The sequence below is a fragment of the Schistocerca gregaria genome, chromosome 4 (assembly GCF_023897955.1).
Source record: "Schistocerca gregaria isolate iqSchGreg1 chromosome 4, iqSchGreg1.2, whole genome shotgun sequence".
Lineage (NCBI taxonomy): Eukaryota > Metazoa > Arthropoda > Insecta > Orthoptera > Acrididae > Schistocerca > Schistocerca gregaria.
Window position 1 is genome coordinate 435725946 of NC_064923.1, and position 22602 is coordinate 435748547.

A 22602-nucleotide genomic window follows, 5' to 3' on the forward strand; every position below is an offset into this window, starting at 1 on the left:
CACGTCTCCATTCACGCCTGTCACGACACCACTGGAGGCGGGCTGCACGATGTTGGAGCGTGAGCGGAAGACGGCCTAACGGTGTGCGGGACCGTAGCCCAGCTTCATGGAGACGGTTGCGAATGGTCCTCGCCGATACCCCAGGAGCAACAGTGTCCCTAATTTGCTGGGAAGTGACGGTGCGGTCCCCTACGACACTGCGTAGGATCCTACGGTCTTGGCGTGCATCCGTGCGTCGCTGCGGTCCGGTCCCAGGTCGACAGGCACGTGCACCTTCCGCCGACCACTGGCGACAACATCAATGTACTGTGGAGACCTCACGCCCCACGTGTTGAGCAATTCGGCGGTACGTCCACCCGGCCTCCCGCATGCCCACTATACGCCCTCGCTTAAAGTCCATCAACTGCACATACGGTTCACGTCCACGCTGTCGCGGCATGCTGCCATGTTAAAGACTGCGATGGATCTCTGTATGCCACGGCAAACTGGCTGACACTGACGGCGGCAGTGCACAAATGCTGCGCAGCTAGCACCATTCTATGGCCAACACCGCGGTTCCTGGTGTGTCCGCTGTGCCGTGCGTGTGATCATTGCTTGTACAGCCCTCTCGCAGTGTCCGGAGCAAGTATGGTGGGTCTGACACACCGGTGTCAATGTGTTCTTTTTTCCATTTCCAGGAGCGTATTTTTCCCACGTGGAATGTTTCCCTCTATTATATTCATATCATTTATTTTTTATTTACTATAGATGTGAATTTCAACAGAAACGGACCCGACTTTTGCTAAAAGTAGATTCAAATTTTGCCAAAAATACATGCTAATTTTCCAGTCTCTAACAGTGATTATTGTTCTCAACAATGTAAGAACAGCAATACACAACAGCTCACTTTGAGCACGCAGCATTGACATCCCCAGGAAACTGATCAGTGTGAAGAAAATGACAGATTATTAGATAACAAAAACTACATTGTTTTGTAAATATGGTAAGAGAAAGTCCTTTGAAAAATGTAAATAAGGGAAACAGTGAAGTTAAAACTTATATTGTAATTGAGGCATTGAGTTGTTGATGGATACATAAATAAGACTGAAAACATTGCAGACCTTCTTAACAATATCATCCTTCAGATTTAATGACATAATACACAAGCAAACTGAACATGTACAGCAATTGTCCCAGCTGACTGCAGTGTAAAGGCACTGCAGCAGCGGTGGGATTTATCATTGTATTGAGTCTACATCTACATCTACATTTATACTCCGCAAGCCACCCAACGGTGTGTGTCGGAGGGCACTTTACATGCCACTGTCATTACCTCCCTTTTCTGTTCCAGTCGCGTATGATTCGCGGGAAGAATGACTGTCTGAAAGCCTCCATGTGCGCTCGAATCTCTCTAATCTAGAGGTCGTGATAGAGGAAGGGAAGATGGGTCGGAGGAAAAGGTGGTTGATGGTTGGAAGAGAGAAACACTAAGTGCACAGAATAGGAATGTGGCACTGGTGAGCTCACTCTGGTACATAAGGCCTTCCTGAGACCCCCACAGACAGGGATAACCCTCCATATCTAGTTCGTAAACACACCTCCAGCACCATATACACATACCCCAATTCTTCTGAACCCACCCATGAACCAACTGCAAAGACCACTCCCTCTTTATTCAATATAACCCCAACCTCTCAGATGACACACTGAGAGGAATGAATCAAGGCAATCGGATAGAGGCAATATTTCTTGATTTCTGAAAAGCATTTGACTCGGTACCATAACAATGATTGATTGGGATATCAAGTGGAATCTGTGACTGGACAGAAGGTTTTTTTTGGTAGGTAGGACATAGCAAGTTATATTGAATGGAGAGTCATTGACAGATGTAGAAGAAACTTCAGGGGTATCCCAGGTAAGTGTGTGTTGGTCCCGTAGCTAATGATGTATATTAATGATGTTGCAATATTAATAGTAACCTCAGACACTTCACAGATGTTGTGATTATCTTTAATGGAGTACTATCTGAAAGAAACTGCACAGTATTCAGTCAGATTGCAGTAAGATTTCAAAGCAGTACAAAGATTCACAACTTGCTTTAAATATTCAGAAATGTAAGATTGTGCACTTCACAGGTCAAAAAAACATAGTATCTTATGACTCACAGTTGGAATTGGTCAACTCATACAAATACCTATGGTTAACACTTTGTAGACACAGGAAATGGAATGATCACATATGCTCAGTCATGGGTAAAGCAGGTAGCTGATTTCAGTTTATTGATAGAATACCATGGAAAGGCATTCAGTCTGAAATATAATTGTTTACATATCACATGTGCAACCCATCCTACAATACTGCTGAAGTGAGTGAGACCTGTACCAAGTGGGACTGAGAGGGGATATTGAATGTTTACAGGTGATCCGCATGCGTGAATGGTCACAGGCTTGTCTGAACCCCAGGAGATTGTCACAGAAATGTTGAAAGAACTCTTGAAGTGAGACATAAATTAGCTCAAGAAAACCTATGTACAAAACTTCAAGAACCACCTTTAGTGATGACTCTAGGAATGTATAAGAGTGACATACATATTGCTTCCATAAGGGTCATGAGGACAGGAGTAAATTAATTACAGAATGCGCAGAGTCTTTTGAACAGTTTTTCTTTCCACACTCCATACGGAAATAGTGGGGAAAAAAGCCTTCATAATTGGTACAATGGGTCACACTCTCTGCCTTATAATACACAGTGGTGTGCAGAATATGGATGTAGATGTAGACGTAGATGTATCCATTCCAGTGCTTTAGGTAGTTATTGTTACTTCCAGAAATGAGGAACATCCTGTGTACACTCCTTCCCACCTGCCCCAAAGTATTGTATGGTATTTCACCACCCAGCCAATCTACAAATATTCTGGTCCATTTTTATGTCATGCATACTCCCAACCCATTAATACACGTGAAAGATTGAGGCACAAGACCTGTACCATGCACCCAAAGAGCACATCCTATGATAGCCCATCACAGGCAAAGCCTAGTCTAGCAGAGGCAAGGCCACCTGTGAAAGCTGTCATGATGTGTCCTAGCTTTGGTGAACTTATGGACAGCCTTTCTTATGGGAATGATCACAGGCTACTCATCCACTCAAATGAATGGCCACTAGTAGAGTTGTAAACTACTAAAACTATGGTTCTGTAGTTTTGGTACACTACATAAATTATGTATTAAATGGTAGGATTACAGTAGTATTAGTAGAATTGGTAGGAAAGTAAACATAAACGAATGTGTAAAAAGGAAAACGGGACCCAACAACTTCCTCTTCTCCTTTTTTTTTTTTTTTTTTTTTTTTTTTGACATAATTTGAATTGCACATCATTCAACGTTACCTCACTGTATATTTTATACCCCTACAGAATATAAATTGCATTTGCTAAGTAATAAAAATTAGTTGATTGCCTATCTTCTGCACTTTTATGTAACCAAGGCAGTTACTGTTGGTGCAAGATACAGTTTACATATTATTGATAAATGCAAAAATAGTTTATGAATAACACTCTTGTGTTTTATGTAAGTTTGGTGAAGTATTGAATCAATGTTTGATGTATTTTTGTTTGTGTTTTTAGCTTTTTGTTGAGGCAATAGCATTTTCTATCACTACACAATAAATCTGTATTGCACCTTTTATTTTTGCTACAACATCCCTCTGTTTCATGTTACAAAATGACAATTTTTGAATAAAACCTGAATTAAACATTGTTAATTTCAATTTTGTTGTAAATATTGTTTATTTTTAAGTAACAGACTGGAGGATAACTATGTAGAACATAAAAGTTCTATAGGTTACCTGACCCACCATATATTCTTACTCAGTTTTTACCACTTCCAGTTTTTAGAGGAATTTCGTTAAGATACGGATCACACATGTAAAGAAAGCAATCGTTATGAGGTAACGCCCATAGGTATGCAACACACACAGTGTACAGGTAATGTGAGTATATGTGAGTATGACATTAACTGACCAAAGCTACAAGGAAAACTACTGTAGTCAACACTTGCTTATGACAGTCTACAGCAGTTACACAGCTCTAGCCACCACCAAGCTCTCGTCAGGAGCGGTGTTGACTGTCCAGTGGCAGAGCGCGCTGCTGAGCACTGTGTATTTTACTTCAGTGGCTGCTGCATAACCATGCTTTCTGAACCCTCCCCCTCCCTTCCCCCAATACCAGCCTCTCCAAACTACGTAGATGGAAACACATCCTTCAGTCCTGCAGTTGTCGTGGCCCCTGTTCCACACCCACCTCCACTCCTGTCCCCATGTCCGTCGCCCTCCCCCCTCTCACTTCACTCATTTCCCACTCCCACTCTCATCTCTACTGTACTGTCTCTTTCTTTCTCTGTTCTAGCTCCCCCTCCCTGTCCACACCTCCACATCATTGTACACCACGTGCAAATCCCCCTGCCCGTACCAGAGTGAGCTCACCAGTACCACATCCCTGTCCTGTGTGCTTACTACCTCTCTCTGCCCACAGTCAGCAATCCTTCCCTCCAAAACACCCTCCATCGATCTATCGTTCCACTTTATTTCTCTACTCACCCTCTCTAGGAGATACAGTCTGTCACCCCATTCAAGTTAAAGCACCATTACAACAATATAGTCTGCTGTGATGATGTTTCGCCCACATGATTATTATTTCAGTAATTCACAGTTCGAATTAGTCTGTAAAGTCACTGTGACTTTCAAATACAGCTAGCATATGTTTAGATAGAAAATTATTCCGTAACCAAGTAATGAACTTGTGCAGTTAATATTTGTGGGAACTGACTCAACTGTCTGTTGACAGCTCTATTGTTGGAATGATTACAGACACTACTATACTCAGTTCACATAGTAATATATGCTTATTGACACTGATCATCACTGACACGTCTTTGCAATGACGACTTGCCTTTACCCTCATAGATGATAAAAAGTGTTATCTAGTTTGAGTTACTGCAGTCCAAGTAATAATTAGTGCAAGAACTTTGATTTTATACTCAGAGTCAGTGTTGTATGAGAGAAAAATTGCTGGTTTCATACATACCTATTTGCAACATGACCAAAATAATCTTTTTCACCCTTTAAATTGTCAAACACGTTTCATATTTAGCAGTTAGTCAATGTTCTGATGACATTTATTTCAATATGCCCTTTATTACACTCGTTCTTGATGAATGGCACTGCAGAATTAAATGTTTAGATATCTTACTTCTGAAAGGAGAGGAAGGGTGGGGGGGATCTCATTGATTTTTTAACTTACGGAAAAAATGGAGAAAAGAATTTGCATTAAGTTTTGCTTTCACTGTGCTGGGGCTGACAGTGGTTCATTTGAGAAAGACAGGGCCAAGTATTATACCTCCCCAACCTCAAGCTTGTCCCACCTCTAATGACCTGCTAGTTGACAGGATGTTAAACCCTAATCTTCCTGTCTTCCTCGCTCTTACTATTGTTTGTTATTTTCTGATATGTAGGTACAGCTGTTGCGATCATTGTTGACTGGGAAGTCACATGTTGAAGTAAAGACTGTTGATGGATTTCAAGGAAGAGAGAAGGAAGCTGTTATTTTATCACTTGTCAGAACAAATCGTGAAGGCAACCTTGGTTTCTTGACAGACAAGAGAAGACTGAATGTGGCTGTCAGTCGTGCACGCAGGTTTCTTGGTGTGGTTGGAGATTCTGTTACTGTCAGTAATGATGAGACAATTAAGAGCCTTCTTGACTATATAGAAGAACATGGGACAGTATTAACACCAGATTTTTATACAGGTATGTTAGAAAGAGTGGGTGGATGTCTTGTCTACCATGTATACATTTGTTGGAAATTTTTCTGACACCATGTTTGCATGAAATTGGTGTATAAAATGTGTGTGTTTTGACTTTTGCCATTGTTGAGCATGTGCCCAGATATAATACATTGTAACAGCAAAAAATATAGGATAACAACAGTATGTCCTACAAATTTACAATATGTTAAGACTCATGTACTTTAAGATTCAGTATCATATTGCAGTATAGAAACAATTTAAAAATAACAATGTCCTGGTAGTGCTGTGTTATCCTTGATGATAACAAAGCTAGTGGCTGTTAACAGTAGCAAAACATCATAAGTAGATTTGTAATGTTTACATACAGGTTGAAATCAGTCAGTTTGGGGCAGAGATAACAACATAAAACATCATAGAGTACCTAGTAAAAAACACATTATTGATCGTGATACTCCATTTTATACAGCGTAATCTTTAGTTCACCATGTACATCACAATACTTAGCTACATGGACATTGTAATTTTTGACCTTATAAGGATGTGCATTATTTATACGTATGAATATTTTATGACTGAAAATCTGTGCCAGACTGGGGTTTGAACCCATATTTTTTGATTTTTTTGTGGGCAATTTCCTTAACCAACATGCTGTCTGATAGTGCCTCCAGGTCGGACTTTAACTGTTATTTCCATTGATATTTTTATCCATGTTTTCTAAACTCTACATCTAGAGATTCTACCTTGGGGTGTATGGGAATGGCACTACTGAGGAGTGAATTCACTAATAAATTCGTTAATAAAAGTAGCATACCCTGCTACAAAGGATGGGTTTGAATTGACTTAAAGTAGCTGAATTGAATTTAATATGGCTTCAGTGGAGTAAGATCATTGAAGATGTAATGACATGAAATGTTGCTGAAAACTAGGCAGAATTCTCACTTGTTTTTGCTGGCATCATCTCATGTCATTGCAACTTAATTGATTTCATACCCATTGACTTCACATTAATTTCATTTCAGCAATTTCATGTTTATACATATGTGTTTAATTTGTCCAATTGCTTAAGGTTGTTGTTTTCTAAATTGAGTAATTATGGTCAGTAGAACACGGCCCTAAATGCTACAATGCTTGTGTGTAGTGAGATGACAGTGAATATGTGTATTCTATATACTGGGTGTTTTCTATATAATGGGTGTTTCAAAAAGGACTTTGCAACTTAAAAAATTCATATAAATTTATTGTAAGAAGATACACAGCTGGGTTTCATGTTATTTTGTTTTCTACTTTAAGCTAAAGATGTTGTATGTGGCTTCCATTGGTTATCCTGCTCACATCCCATCAGAAGTCAATTTCTTCCCAAACTTGCTGTAGCATTGCAGGTGTAACTTGTTCAAATTCTTGCTCTTGGTTCAGGTAGAGAAGCTGGCACAGGAGGTACAAATACAATATCCTTGATGAATCCCCATTAAAAATAAAATTTAGTGCTGTTAGGCCTGGGGAACGTGAGGGCCATGCAATTTTCGCATCATGGCCAATCCATTGACCTGGAAAGCGGTCACTGAGAAAGTCCTGGACATCAGCCAGGTAGTGGGGTGGTGCCTCATCTGGCATGAGGTAATGTTTCATTTTTGGTCTCCTCATTGATCTGTGGTATCAAAAATTGTTGTAGCATATTCAGGTACACTGTCCTGTTGCTGGTTCTCTCGTGGGAAAAAAAGGGGCTGTATACTTTGTTATTGCTCAATGCACAAAAAACTTACAGGTTAGGGCTATCATGAACATGTTGCAATGTTTGATGTGGATTTTCACTGCCACAAATCCTACAGTTATGTGTGTTAACCTTGCTACTTAAGTGAAAAGTCGACTCGTCAGAAAAGATGATTTTGTCCAAGAAATGTTCATCCTCATGTAATCGATTTAACATATCAGCATAGAAGTTCTTGTGACCAATTTTATCAGTGTCTTTTATTGCTTGTATGATTGTCAATTTGTAAGTTGCAGTAGGTACTGGGAGATGAAGAAGCTTGCACAGGATAGAGTAGCATGGAGAGCTGCATCAAACCAGTCTCAGGAATGAAGACCACAACAACAACTACTGTTTCAAATGCAAATGGTTTCTCAGCACACATCAAACAGATGTATATGGGATTTGCAGTTCGCGAGATGCAAGACAGGTCGATTTCATAGGGCTGTTGACAAAATGTTGTCTCACTCGCTCAATGATGTCGTTAGATGTGCTTGGATGACCTGATGATTTTCCATGTCTTGAGCACCCCGTTTCTACAAAACATTTATGCCACTTGTAAATTGTAGGCCTATTAGAATGATCTTTAGCATACTTGGTATGGAAATTATGCTGAACTGTTGTCATGACTTCAAGCCTTCGAACCAAAACACACAGCCAGCGCACTCGGGTCCAGTGAAGACAGCCATCTTTAACGCAACTGCCGCAAGTGCTCCGTGTGGTGTGATTCGGCTCTAGCAAATTACGCAAGACAAAACTTGTATTTCCCTGCAAATTGACATTAGAATCACATCTGTAGATACTATGAATTAATTTATATCAATTTTCAATGTTGTAAAGCCCGTTTTGAAATGTCCTTTGTATTGAATGTATGATTTTGTTGTGTGCTGGTTGCCCTGAGATGAAGAAAATATACCACTTTTAGTGGCAAACTTTATGGTGCTTTTCAGTTTTGTCACTCATTCATTCTTTTATTCATTCATTCATGCCCTCAAGGATGTGGAACAAATTGGTCATTATTAGGCAAAAACTCATCACTGAAACTTCTGTAATGCACACTAGATGCAAACTATGACTAGTGATAATATACTCAAACTGGTGACAGATGGGAGGGGAGGGACGATAGTGCTTCCTGCTCTTAGATTACTCAGTTTCTATTTTTATATCGTATTTCAAACTAAGTATTTATGTAACTGTACACATTATTTACTATCTATACACTGGCAGTGTTAAAACCTGTTTAATAAAATCATTAGAGTTAAGGAAAATGTACATACCTGATTCCAAATAGTCTGATTAATTATACAGGATGATTTCCTGATGATGTTACAAACTTTCAGGAATGATGGACAAAGGTAAATATATCAATTTGAGGTAAGAGACTCTGATCCGGAAATGACTAAGTTGAAAGTTAAAAGTGAAAATCTTTCTGATGTCTCTGTCAGTGGAATACATGTGTTGGTGGAATACACGTATGAGTACTGTTGTTGCTAAGATTATAGGATAGGCAACTTTCAGAGGTGGTAGTATATAAGGAAAAAAAAATGTCTACAGGGTGTATCTGGAAAGTAATATGTCTTTTTTTTTTTTTTTTTTTGTGTGATGTGACTGCATCACTGATTGGACTGATTGGGAAGGGAGGGGGATCCTTATTGTTTCACCGGTGGGTGATCACGTTGAACTTATGATGAAGAGAACTTTAGAGCAACACTGTATGATGAAGTTTTGTGTGAAGCTCAAAAAGATGCTGTGGGGAACTTTTGGAATGCTTAAGGATGTCTTTGAGGATGATTGCCTATCTAGATCGCAGTCGAACAGGTGATACAAATTGTTTATATTAGGTCAGGAAGGGGTTGTCAACAAGACCCACACAGGATGTCCATCAGGCTCTCAAATGGGTGCGATGACTGGACCATGCGGAAGATTTGCGCGAAACTTGTTCCCGTGGTTTTGACCAACACATAAAAGCAACAGTGAGTGGAAGGGCATGAAGAATTCGAGCAACTCTGTGAAGATGATCCCAATTTACTGGACATCATGATCACTGGGGATGAATAATAGGTCTTCCAGTACAGTCCAAGAGGCAGAGAGGAAGAATGAGGTATGGCACATGATGTCACTGCCATTCCAGAAGAAAGCTGGCATGAGCAAGTCCCAGGCAAAGACACCTCTCCCTCTCTCCCTCTCTCCCTCTCTCCCTCTCTCCCTCTCTCCCTCTCTCCCTCTCTCCCTCTCTCCCTCTCTCCCTCTCTCCCTCTCTCCCTCTCTCCCTCTCTCCCTCTCTCCCTCTCTCCCTCTCTCCCTCTCTCCCTCTCTCCCTCTCTCCCTCTCTCCCTCTCTCCCTCTCTCCCTCTCTCCCTCTCTCCCTCTCCTCCTCTCTCCCTCTCCCCCTCTCCCCCTCTCCCCCTCTCCCCCTCTCCCCCTCTCCCCCCTCTCCCCCTCTCCCCCTCTCCCCCTCTCCCCTCTCCCCCTCTCCCCCTCTCCCCCTCTCCCCTCTCCCCCTCTCCCCCTCTCCCCCTCTCCCCCTCTCCCCCTCTCCCCCTCTCCCCCTCCTCCCCCTCTCTCCCCCTCTCCCCCTCTCCCCCTCTCCCCCTCTCCCCCTCTCCCCCTCTCCCCCTCTCCCCCTCTCCCCCTCTCCCCCTCTCCCCCTCTCCCCCTCTCCCCTTCTCCTTTTTTTCCCCGCAAGGGGGATAGTGCATTATGAGTGCACCCTGGCTGGATCCTCTATGTTCAGTTTTATAAGGAAGTGCTACAGAGACAATCACAGGTTCACCTGTATCCAAAAGGAGTTCCATGTGTCATGGAACTGCACCATAACAATGTCCCAGCTCACACCGTCTTTGTTGTCACAGCCATCAATTAAAAAAAAAAGAGTGATGCATTACTTTCTGAACAATCTCTGTAGTAAACGTGGCTCTAAAATGCATACCTTGAGAGCTATGAGCACTTGTTCATCTTCAGTGCTATGAAATACGTCCTTCTACTGCAAGCTCTTTGGTTTATGTATTTTTAGATGAGGTAGTAAGGACCAGAACAGGAAAAAAGAGTCCAGTAAATATGGACTCTGAAATGCACAAACAACTATGGGCACTTATTCAGTAGAAAAGTTTTGTTTCACAGTAATGAAGGTGAACGAGTGCTCACATCTCTTAAGGTACATATTTTAGAGTCCATGCTTATTAATTTTTTTTCTGTATTTGGTCCATAATACCACCTCTGAAAGTTACCTACTGCATAACAACAATGAACCCCAGTTCATTTACTCTATTGCCAGAGGTATTGGAGCAATTTTTTGCTTGTAACTTTTGACTTGATCATTTATACAGTTACCCTCCTCCATCGTCCCTGAAAGTTTGTAACATCATTATGAAATCACCATGTAGAAGTAGTGGCTAATAAGGTACTTTGATTTTTGAATATCTGGGAATTTCAATTTCTTTCATGATGTCTCCCAGCAACTTCCTTTAGACTTCTGCATCAGAATGCTTCATGAAACTTCATTCCAAAATCCAAAATATAGATGGGGGGGGGGGGCGGTGGGGTGCACAGTCAACATGTAAAAAATTTTCATTTTGGGGGGGGGGGGGGGGAGGGGGATGCACAGTCAATATGGAAAAATTTTTGCTTCTAGTATTGTTGTGATTGTGAATTTCATGGTGTGTCCTAAACTCCCTCTTATTTAGTATTATCCACATCTACAGTTGTGGAGAAAATTTATTGGCATGTAAATGCAAGAATCTGTAAACGAGGTGTTCGGATCTCATCTTAACATAATATTCTTACTGCATGCTTCTGTAGAATAAATTATTTTTTAACCTTAGCTCCATTAGTCCACTTGATCATGCAGTAAGACAGTGTTGAATGTAAGTACCCAAAGTATTCTAGCAATCTTGTTGGTGCAGTTAAAGGTTGTGGAAAACTAACTTTGTTGACATAATAAATATCCAACTCAAAATAGATTATGGAAAATTGTGTATCGCAACTACAGCTGCAGTCTTTCCTTCATAATGTATTGTGGAAGCAGTGTAATAATTCATCAGCTGAAAATCATAAAAAAAGAAGTCTGTTTGAAAGACTCCATATCATTAATCATAAAATCTCATAGTAATTATATGAATAGGAATGCTAAAGTTAGAATTTTACATTTGAACACTGGTCTGCTCAAAGTTCACAAACAGGGTCTGCAAATAATTTCGACTGTCCTTTTATGGGCTAAGAATAATCTTTGTTAACACACGGAATTGTCCCAAAATGTATCATAGGTTGTAATAGAGTGAAAGTATTCTAATAAAAAAGCTTTCTCTCCATTGTCATAGATAGTGGAGGTTATTATAATGAAAAAAAAAAAAAAGCTTCTGCACTAGACGCTGAATATGACATATTGAAGAGACTTCTGAGGGGGTGGGGGGGATGTAAATAAATTAGGAGTAAAGGAAACCACTCCCTGAGTAGCAGAAGCATTGAGTTGTCAACAAGGACACACAAAAGACAAAGAAAAAACTTGCTAGCTTGCTGTCTTTGCATTAAAATTATTAGAACTTTGTGTATGTTCTTATTAGTGTATGGAATTACTACATTATTGTTTGAATCTAAAATGCTGTCATAATCTGCTAATGACAGTTAGTAACTGTATTTGTGATTCTTCCACTTCTCCCAGCGTAATTCAGGAAAAGATATTTCTCAGATGAACAACCGGATGTCAGTGTCCAACGGGTGCAATATTTCAGCAAACAAGAACTTTCCATCATCAGGTGCACTGATGAACTGAATGCCTTGGAGCTTGTGTAGGGCTTATGTCTTCTCCTCTCCACCCCTCCCTTCTACCTGGCGTTCTGTACGAGGTCCGCCTCCAGGACATATGTCTAGCACCTCCTCCCCCTCCTCCTCCTGCCGCCAAGTTGTTCCTTCCAAGGTATGCACCCAGGAATGCGTACTGGTGGCATCTCTGCTATTGCACTGACTGCCCATGAAGTCGGTTCATTGTGGGAGATCTCCCTCCTCCTCTTCTTGATTGGGCCCAGTGCAGGTTCCCAGGCCTTACTAAGGATGTAGCCAGTATTCATAATTTATCAGTGGCTTCCTTACTCAAATTTTGATAGATTCTTAAAGTACACAGCCCCAGAAATCAAATGTCTGTATCAGACCCTCTGTATGGTCGTAATGCATTCCACATGATTCCAGGTGGCAATGTTCGATGACTGCCAACTTGTTAGACTGTTGCAGTCTGATGTACTGTTGGATTTCTCGACAGTATGCACAGCTTGGCCTATGTAAATGATGCCACAGTGGCAGGGTAACTAATAGACCCCAGATTTCCAGAGTCCAAGGTTGTCCTTGACACTAATAAGCAGTGCCTGTGTTTTAATTGATGGACAAAAGACACTTGATGTTTACAAAGAATTACTCCAATCTTCCCAGATAATGTGCCACAAAATGGAATAAATGCAATGGTTGCAGCCTCCTGAGGGTCCTCTTTTGTTAATGCTGGTTGTACAGTCAGTGTAGGACGTAGAGCTCTCTGAATCTGTCACTGTGTGCAGGCTTTTTCCCCAAACACTGTCCTAAGAATGTTCAGGTTTGTGATTAAGGCTGTCATTGTCAAAGAGGGTATGACCCCTATGTATCAATGTTTTGAGCATGTTATTCCTCTGCGCTGGGTTTATTCCTCTGCGCTGGGTGGTGGTAGCTGGCTGTATGTAGATATATGTTGGTGTGCATCATCTTGAAGTACATGCTTTGGTCCAACATGCTGTCCATTCTAATTTTTATCATGAGATCCAGAAAGGGAAGCACTCCATCCACTTCAACCTTCATGATAAAATTGTTGTTCTGGTATGAGGAATTGAGAAGTCTGAGAATATCACTCTGTTTGTCCTTTCCATGTGACCATATGATAAAGATTTCATCAGTGTAATGGAAGAAACAAGTAGGTTTCCATTGAGCGGTTTCCGTTGAGCTGATTGCAGGGCTTCCTTTTAATGACTGTACTAAGGTTCTGACACATGTCTAATCTCTGGGACTGTGTTATTAAAGAATCTATCAAGCTTAGAATGAGGAAGTCACTAATCAGTCATGATAATGGCTATACCCTTAGAAAGGCCTGGGAATTCGCATTGAGTCTGATGAAGAAGAGGAAGGAGATATACCACAATGAACTGACTTTAGAGCTGAGCAGAGCAACGACTAAGATGAATTCAGCACATGCCCATGGGTACAGACCTTGAATGGAATGGTTTGATGGCAGGAAGAGGGTGGGAGGATATACTGGACACATGCCCATGCCTCGGTATGGATCTCACACAAACACCTGCTCCAAAGCATTCAGTTTGTCAGCACACCTGATAGTAGCAGCGTGGTCAATTGCTGAAATATTGTACCCATTGAACATTAACATCTGTCCATCCACCCATGAACTACTTTGTCAGCTGTGTGTTTGTCTTGAGGCAGTGTAGCATATGATGCACAAATCCTCAGACTGTACTCATCCTGTGTTTGATAATGAGGGCACTTAGTGACTTCCAACAAACTTAAGCTAAACTCCTTAATCTTATCTCACTTATGTGCTTAAAGTCAAATATTCACCACATTAACTCATTTGTAAAGTAATGACATAGGTTTACTGGAATAACTTAAATTTATTAAGAAAAGCAATGGATTCAGATTACAACACAGTTACAACACTTCACCTCCTTTTACATCACACCAGTGAGATTCAGCTCTGTTTCCTGTTAGTTAACATCCTTCAGTTACCTACTTTCGAGGTATGAAATAAGCTATTGTTCAGTTCCTTAATTAAAATTGTGTTGTGGTCCACACAGTCAAATGCTTCTGTTAAATCAAAGGAGATGCTTATTGTCCTCAACTTTCTGATTTGCCCTGCAAGAACCTCTCGCTCATTTCCTGTTCATGCTTTCTTCTGAAATCAAAGTGTAAGTCTCACAAAAATTTATGTGCACAATGTGTTACTTCTTTATATCTTTTCTTCTCAAAAAACTTTGAAAATTGATTCCATTTCTTTCACCTTTTTTATACAGTGCTTCTGGTGATTGTCATTCCTAAGTGGTCTCATTGGACATGGGCACTAGTGACCCCCTCTCAGGTTGCTTGCAGACAGAATAGCTAGTATAGGCTACTTGCCAGGCAGGCCAGTTGCAAGCACTCTACACCTGTATGAGGCAGTTGGTCATGCCGCTACAGTAGGCTACTGCCTGTCTACCTGATTGCCAGTGCAACAGCAGTTTCATCACCCCTACCCACCTTATTGTGGGCACCCTGCCACCCATCAGCTGACACATTAGCTGGAACACCTGCCCTATGCTAATGAGTGTTTTAATCTGTCTGCAAAGTGAACACACCTGAAAGATACATTCCACAGGTGACTAAGTAAAGAATTAATGTGTATTGCATTGATCTCCAGAAGTCTACCTGAAATTTCATCATACTCATACAAGTCTTCAGTGCTTTAACAGTTGGTTCAATATCATTCTTGCTTGTTTCCAATATGTGGATATGACATAATTGTGTTAGCTCACCAACATTTTTAAACTTCTGCAAACTTGCTTGTGCAAATATAATTTTGATTTACCTTGCCAAGTATTGACAGCAAATGACTGTAAAAAATTCCAGCTATGGTACATCATTAGAATTATCATTCTCACACAGAAGAGATGTGATACATTGAACACCCACATTCTGCCTTGATATATATTTTTTTAAAGCTGACCTGTTTTTGAAAGCTACTTATTCTCTGTATGTAACACATTGTTTTAATCTGTTTGATGACATCCTTCAACATTTTGCAGTATTGTTTGTAGTGAAACAAGCATAAAAACATGATATTATAACGTCATTAATTATCGAAATAGGTTGCGTATTACTACTGTGTTTCTGCATACAAATCTTTATTCAAAAAGGACTTCAAAGGACGTGATAGACTTTTTTACAAATGAATGTTTGATTAAAATTTTGTTTGGTGTACATGTCTTATCAAGGGTGCCCTTCAAGATTAGCTTTAGATGTCTGCATTGCAAATGAAACAGTATCTCTAAATATTTTGTTTACTTCTCTGGATGTTACTCTGCCTTAATTCATTATAACTTTACTACACTCACATTCAGGAAAAACAGAACACCTTGAAATGAGTAGAAATAGGATGTTCATATTCACAGGACGGCACGTACATTAGTATATTCTACAGAAATGGTTAGCATTTCAGTCACGTCAGTTCAGCATGTGTGCTGTTGCCTATTAGGCACAGGGCCCTGATAACTTGTTCCATGCATAATAGCATCGACATATATAAGGCATAAATTGTGTCCAGTGGCATAGCCATCCATGCTGTATTCACCTGGTTCCAAAGTTCATCTATGGTGGTTGACATTGGAACACAGCACTGCACTTGTCGTTTCACTATATCCCACACATTTTCGATTGGCGACAAGTCTGGTGAGCTGTCAGCCCAGGGCAAAAGGCTGATGTCCTGTGATACCAAGAAGGCACATGTTCATGCAGCAACATGTGGTCACGCATTGTCCTGCTGAAAAATGACATCTGGGGCATTGTGCAGGAAGGGTATGGCTGTGGGTCACACTGGTCACAATGCCCTGAAAACGCACCAGCTGTGATTTGTCGTTGTACCAATAGCAGCAAACCAAAAATTGGCCATCCTTTTCAAACAAACAGGACCTGGATTCATACAAAACACTATCCAATGCCATTCCTGTCCTCAGTGATGATGTACCATATACCGTTGCTGTCTAACATGTTTCTGCACATTTTTCATAGGTAGGTGGAGAAGTGGATGACACACATGTAACCCATGCTGTAATAAATGGTGAAGGGCTGTCTTCCTCGATAGTGTACAATGTGTGATACTGTGCCACTGTTGTGCCAGAGCAAAGAAGGAAACAGATCTGTCCTGCAGTGCTGTTCAGATGAGGTGTTCATCATCTTGGGGGGGAGGGGGGGGGGGGGGAGAGTTGGTGCAACTTGACCCATCTCGTCATGTTCTACGGTCTTCCATGAGCCATTCTGCCCACACCCGTTGCACTGCCAAAACACTTTGTCCCACACTAGCAGCAATTTCGTGGATTGGTACATCACATTCTAGCATGCCAATAATGCATCTTCTTTCAAACTCACTGATCTGATGGTATGGCTCATGCATACATCTGCAGGGCATCCTGCACATCTGTTCAAGTCACACTGAGCCATTACCTTTGGTTTATAGTGACAACGAGAGCTGCAGGCTTATTTTACCATCAGGTGGTGTTGTGCCGCAATATCGATGTTGAGCATGAATCCACAGGCTGATATAGTTCAGATGCTAATTATTTCTGCAGAACATACTTGTGTACGTGTCCTGTGGATATGAATGTTCTGTCTCTGGTCATTCAAGATGTTCTGTTTTTTCCTGAAAATGAGTGTATTTATCCATTATAATCTGACCAGCCATTTGTAATTTTTCTCCCAATGTGTCTCAGCTTGAGAAAAATTATTTAAGTCATCATATGAAGCTGTGCTACTGTTTACTTGTAGTCTAACTAGGGAATGGTCCAATAAGACATGATGAAACATACCCTACATTTTTTTACACAGGAAGAAGATAATGAAAGGAATGCACTGCCAAAATTTTAGCTGCTAAGAGACACTGCAAGTGTTTAGTAAAAAATCGCAATTTGAACAGCTCTGCCCACCTAGCGCGCGACCCGGCAAATCAATCATGCTGCGCCATGTAGCGGAATTACCTGTAGTTCACAGACACCAATTTTAAGCACCAAAATCCTGGTTTACAATGGAGTGTATGGAAGCAAACACATGTGAATGAGCATTTGCAGAAAACTCACTACCATTCTCTTGTATGTAGGTTGAATCTTTTATACTAGACGGAATGGAAGATAGCACGAGGTAGCGAACACTGCCTATGAACACTGTGTTATTAGTTTTTAGTTTTTGGAGTGAATATTTGGCATACAGACTATAATTCTATCTTGTTAGTGTCACAGTACAAAACTTTGCTATTCAGTGAGGATTATTTTGCATCGCAAGAGCACTGTTCTTGACTGAGTATGAAAAATAGTGCAGGAATGGAAGAATTTAAGTGTCTCAATTTGAATGGAAGTGTGACATTTGTGGAGGTTGTACACCTTACATGGATTTTGACAGTGGATTTCTTTTGTTGTCTTCTTCATGTGTAAACAGATTTTAGGGAAGGTTTCAAAATGTCTCATGTGCCCACTCTCTTGTAACTGGAAAGTACACTATTTGCATCAGGTTGTGAGACTCAAGCAGATCCATCAACATTCTTTTCCATGGAGAAATTACCACAGAAAACTTGATGTCTTTCTTTAAGGACTGAGTCAACCTGAAGAGGAAAATCATGTAATGTGAACTGGAATATCTCTGGAGGACTATAATTAAAAGATTTTTCATGGAAATGTACTCGTGCAGTACCTTCAAATATTCTGAACTTTTTTTTTTTTACAGTGCTTTGATGTGTCAAATGTTGGTGGAATGCTACCTTTCAAGTACACAGTACTCCTATTTATATGTCAGATGTAATGCATTTTATGTTTTTTTTGGGGCCAGTTATTTTATTAACATGTTTGTTTTAATTTTCAGGCAATGAGGGTGCCCAGAAATCTGTTTCACAGAGCAGTCCACCTATAAAAAAATTACCTGGTAAAACAAAAACAAAGCCTTCAAAGAAAGAGTCATCTTCTATGCCTGCTGCAAACAAGACCTGTAACAAAGATTTGTCAGCTCAATCTAGGTTACATAAATCTCAACAGCCTACAAAGCCAGCCTCACATGTACAAGACAACAACAAAGAATTACATGAACATGTAACCAATGAAGCTAGAAGTACGAGTGACATCAAGACCACAGTCTCAGAAACTGAGAAGTGGAAATTAGAGCTTGAAAAAATATTTTTGGTACCTAACAGTGCTTCAGAACACCATTTCAAGAATCTTACATCATATGAAAGAATGTTGATACATGAAGCAGCTGAAAATCTGAACTTGGAGCATGAAAGTGTTGGTGAGGGAAAGAATCGTTACATTGTGGTCAGGAAACCAGCAAGTAAAAAACAAAATTGTAGTGAACCAAGTGATATGCAGAAGTCTGATGAAAATAAGAATGAAAATATTTTGTGTAGAACTAAGTCCTGCAATAAAGGCAAAATACAGGTTGAGGATAGAGAAGTCAACGTACCAGGCACTAGAAAAAGTGATAAGCCTGGTGTTAAGAAAAAAAATGTGAATGCATTAGATAAGTTAAAGGATGATGATTTTGATTCTGTAATTAGCCATTTTCAAAAAATGAACACAAAGTGCAATTATGAAGACTGCAAGAAGTCTACAGAGCTGATATCCAGTACTTGCATTCACTGCAGATTGCGTTTCTGTTTCGAGCATGCCCTTCCTGAAGTGCATGGTTGTGGTGAGGCAGCTCGTAAGCATGCACGACAAACATTTAAGCACCCACCTCCAGTGAAAAGTGATGATCATCATCGAAACCAAAAACTGAAAAAGCTTCATACCAAACTCAAGGAGAAAAATGATGAAAGAAAAGCAAAAACTAAAAACAAATAAGGAACTTTCTCCTTTATTAACAACACATTTTGTCCATGCTACTTATTCTGTGACACGCTGTGTTTAACGCTGACAAAGGATTTACTGGGTTGTGATTATCACATAAGTGTTTCCTACTTATGTTTAGGAAAGATAATTTTCTTGTATGCTGAAATGAAGGCAATTAAAAACCATTTTTGATAAGCTGTAGTTATTTTCATTGTTGGCATTATGGCTGATATGAATAAATCAAGAAAAATCCTATTGATGATCTCTCCAGCTTTCCATTACTATTATGTTTCATTTGACATTTATGAAGATTTGTTGAAGATATTTATCAGTTTCAGAAAAAAGTACTGTTGGAACTTTACTATGTCAGTAACAAACAGAAATTATCATTTTAAATAAAGCCAGGAACTGATATTTACAGCTGTGAATTGAAACAACAGCAGGCAAGAATGTTCTTCTCTGTAATCTTCTATTAAATCCAGTCATTTGAAACCAATATCTCCCAATGATAAAGAACTACCGTATTTGCTAATGAGAATGAACAGCATCGTAAATTATTTGTAATGATTGTTTATAAATGATTTGATTAAAATATTAAAGACATAAATTGTTGCCCCACATTCATTGCTACAGATAATGAGTGATAAGTGTGTTAACAAGAGTTTAATTTTGAGCAGAGAGTTAAATCTCGCTGTATATCTGTAAATAAAATAGAAAGAAACTTCCACATGGGAAAAATATATTAAAAACAAAGATTCCAAGACTTACCAAGCGGGAAAGCGCCGGCAGACAGGCACAATGAACAGAACACACAAACACACACACAGAATTACTAGCTTTCGCAACCGATGGTTGCTTCTTCAGGAAGGAGAGGGAAAGACGAAAGGATGTGGGTTTTAAGGGAGAGGGTAAGCAGTCATTCCAATCCCGGGAGCGAAAAGACTTCCCTTAGGGGGAAAAAAAGGACAGGTGTACACTCGCCTCTCCCTTAAAACCCACATCCTTTCGTCTTTCCCTCTCCTTCCTGAAGAAGCAACCATCGGTTGCGAAAGCTAGTAATTCTGTGTGTGTTTGTGTGTTCTGTTCATTGTGCCTGTATATCTGTAAAAGTATTAATGCAATACATTTCACTCAAATTATCAATTTGTCCTTCATAAACTGTTTCATATAGTAGTAACACCTACATACATACTTCACAAGTCACCATACACTGCTTGGTGGAAGGTAGCTTGTACCACTGCTAGTCATTTTCTTTTCATATTACATGTGCAAATGGAGGAAAGAGAAAACAGCTGTCTATGTGCTTCTGTACAAATCTTAACTTTTCATGTCTTTTCTTCATGGTCCTTACGTAAGATATGTGTTAGTGGTAGTGGGATTTTTTGGCAATCTGTCACAAATAATTTCTCAGTAAACTCGTCCCTCCAGGGATTCCCATTTGTGTTCCCAGAGTGTTTCAGTAATACTCACTGGTAACAATTTTAGCAACATTCCTCTGAATTACTTTGATGTCTTTCATCTATCTGACCTGGTGAGGATCCCAAACACTTGAGTAGTATTTGAGAGCGAGTCGCACAGGTATTCTGTATGTGGTCTTCTTCATAGACAAGCTGCATTTCCTAGAATAACCCAGGTAAAAAGAAGTCAACCATTTATCTTCCCTACAACTAACGCTAAGAGTTCATTCCATTTCTTGTCAATTTGCAATATTTTGCCTAGATATATAATTGATGTGACTGTTGAGCAGCATATCACTAATACTTTATTTGAACATTACAGGATTGTTTTTCCTGGTAATCTGCTTAATACTCTCACCAATATTTTGTGTTAAGCGAGAGCCTCACCGAAAAGCAGAAGCATTGTTCTTTTAGTGTATGACTATCAGTGACTCAAAGTTTCTGCTTTTCAGTGAGTAGTCCTTTTTATTTCAAAAGTATTTCCAGTTCTTGTTACAGCTGCTAGTTAAGTTGGCATGGCACCATAGTTTAAATTGCCTTCCTATGTTCTTTACTGTGGTATTATCATCTGTGATGTATTCTTTTCTGTGTGGACAAGGATGTAGTTGAAACTTCCTGGCAGATTAAAACTGTGTGCCCAACCGAGACTCGAACTCGGGACCTTTGCCTTTCGCGGGCAAGTGCTCTACCAACTGAGCTACCGAAGCACGACTCACGCCCGGTACTCACAGCTTTACTTCTGCCAGTATCCGTCTCCTACCTTCCAAACTTTACAGAAGCTCTTCTGCGAAACATGCAGAACTAGCACTCCTGAAAGAAAGGATACTGTGGAGACATGGCTTAGTTTGGAAGGTAGGAGACGGATACTGGCAGAAGTAAAGCTGTGAGTACCGGGCGTGAGTCGTGCTTCGGTAGCTCAGTTGGTAGAGCACTTGCCCGCAAAAGGCAAAGGTCCCGAGTTCGAGTCTCAGTCGGGCACACAGTTTTAATCTGCCAGGAAGTTTGATATCAGCGCACACTCCGCTGCAGAGTGAAAATCTCATTCTGGAAACATCCCCCAGGCTGTGGCTAAGCCATGTCTCCACAGTATCCTTTCTTTCAGGAGTGCTAGTTCTGCATGTTTCGCAGAAGAGCTTCTGTAAAGTTTGGAAGGTAGGAGACGGATACTGGCAGAAGTAAAGCTGTGAGTACCGGGCGTGAGTCGTGCTTCGGTAGCTCAGTTGGTAGAGCACTTGCCCGCGAAAGGCAAAGATCCCGAGTTCGAGTCTCAGTCGGACACACAGTTTTAATCTGCCAGGAAGTTTCATATCAGCGCACACTCCACTGCAGAGTGAAAATCTCATTCTGGAAGGATGTAGTTAGTGAAATAAAGTGTGTGGTTTTTATATCCAGGTATTACTGAGCAATCCAGCTAACCACTGGCAATGAGAAATTAAAGAACAACTTGATGTATGTGACTTTGTGTATAAATTTTTACTGTAATAGTGTGTGTCAGAAAAATTATCCAAACTAACCATCGACTGCAGCATGTCGGATATTGACTGAACTTGAGGACAAGGAAACAGTGAAGAAGATAAAAGTGTCTGTAGGTAACTGTAGTGTCATCACAATGCCAGAGTTTGCAAAATGAGTACAGTGGGCTCTGTATATCTATGTTATGAAAAATAAGTTCATTGTGCTCAAGATTCCAGACAACCTACAAGGGAGTATACACTGAGCCTCGTTGAATTTGAGTGTGTAGATCTCATCATGGACCTAGCATATTCTTAGAAGCCAGAGGAAATGACATTCAATGAAACAGTGAAACTAGTGAAAGACCACATAGAACCTGCACGTTCAATGATTTGGTGGCACCATAAATTTCAAATGAGAAACCAATTTCTGGAAGAATCTATTCCACACTACATATCTCAGTTGAAATCTTTGGCACAACACTGCTAGTTTAAAGATAATGTACAGTAAGTGCTACAAGACAGATTAGTGTGTAATTTAAGACAAGAAAAACAATTCAGTTTTTTTTTGTAGAATGCAAACTGATA

The 22602-nt window shown here is 40.2% G+C and overlaps 1 protein-coding gene across 2 annotated transcripts in view; it reads left to right on the forward strand.

Moving 5' to 3' along the window:
- Positions 1 to 19361, forward strand: part of LOC126365772 (DNA-binding protein SMUBP-2-like) — a 54401-nt gene extending 35040 nt beyond the window's left edge. For both annotated transcript variants that reach the window (XM_050008296.1, XM_050008295.1), the window contains exons 8-9: positions 5487 to 5781; positions 18145 to 19361. In XM_050008296.1, coding sequence (XP_049864253.1) covers positions 5487 to 5781; positions 18145 to 19118 — 1269 coding nt within the window. In that variant the 3' untranslated portion in view covers positions 19119 to 19361. The remainder of the gene's footprint in view (positions 1 to 5486; positions 5782 to 18144) is intronic.
- The last annotated feature ends 3241 nt before the right edge of the window (positions 19362 to 22602 follow it).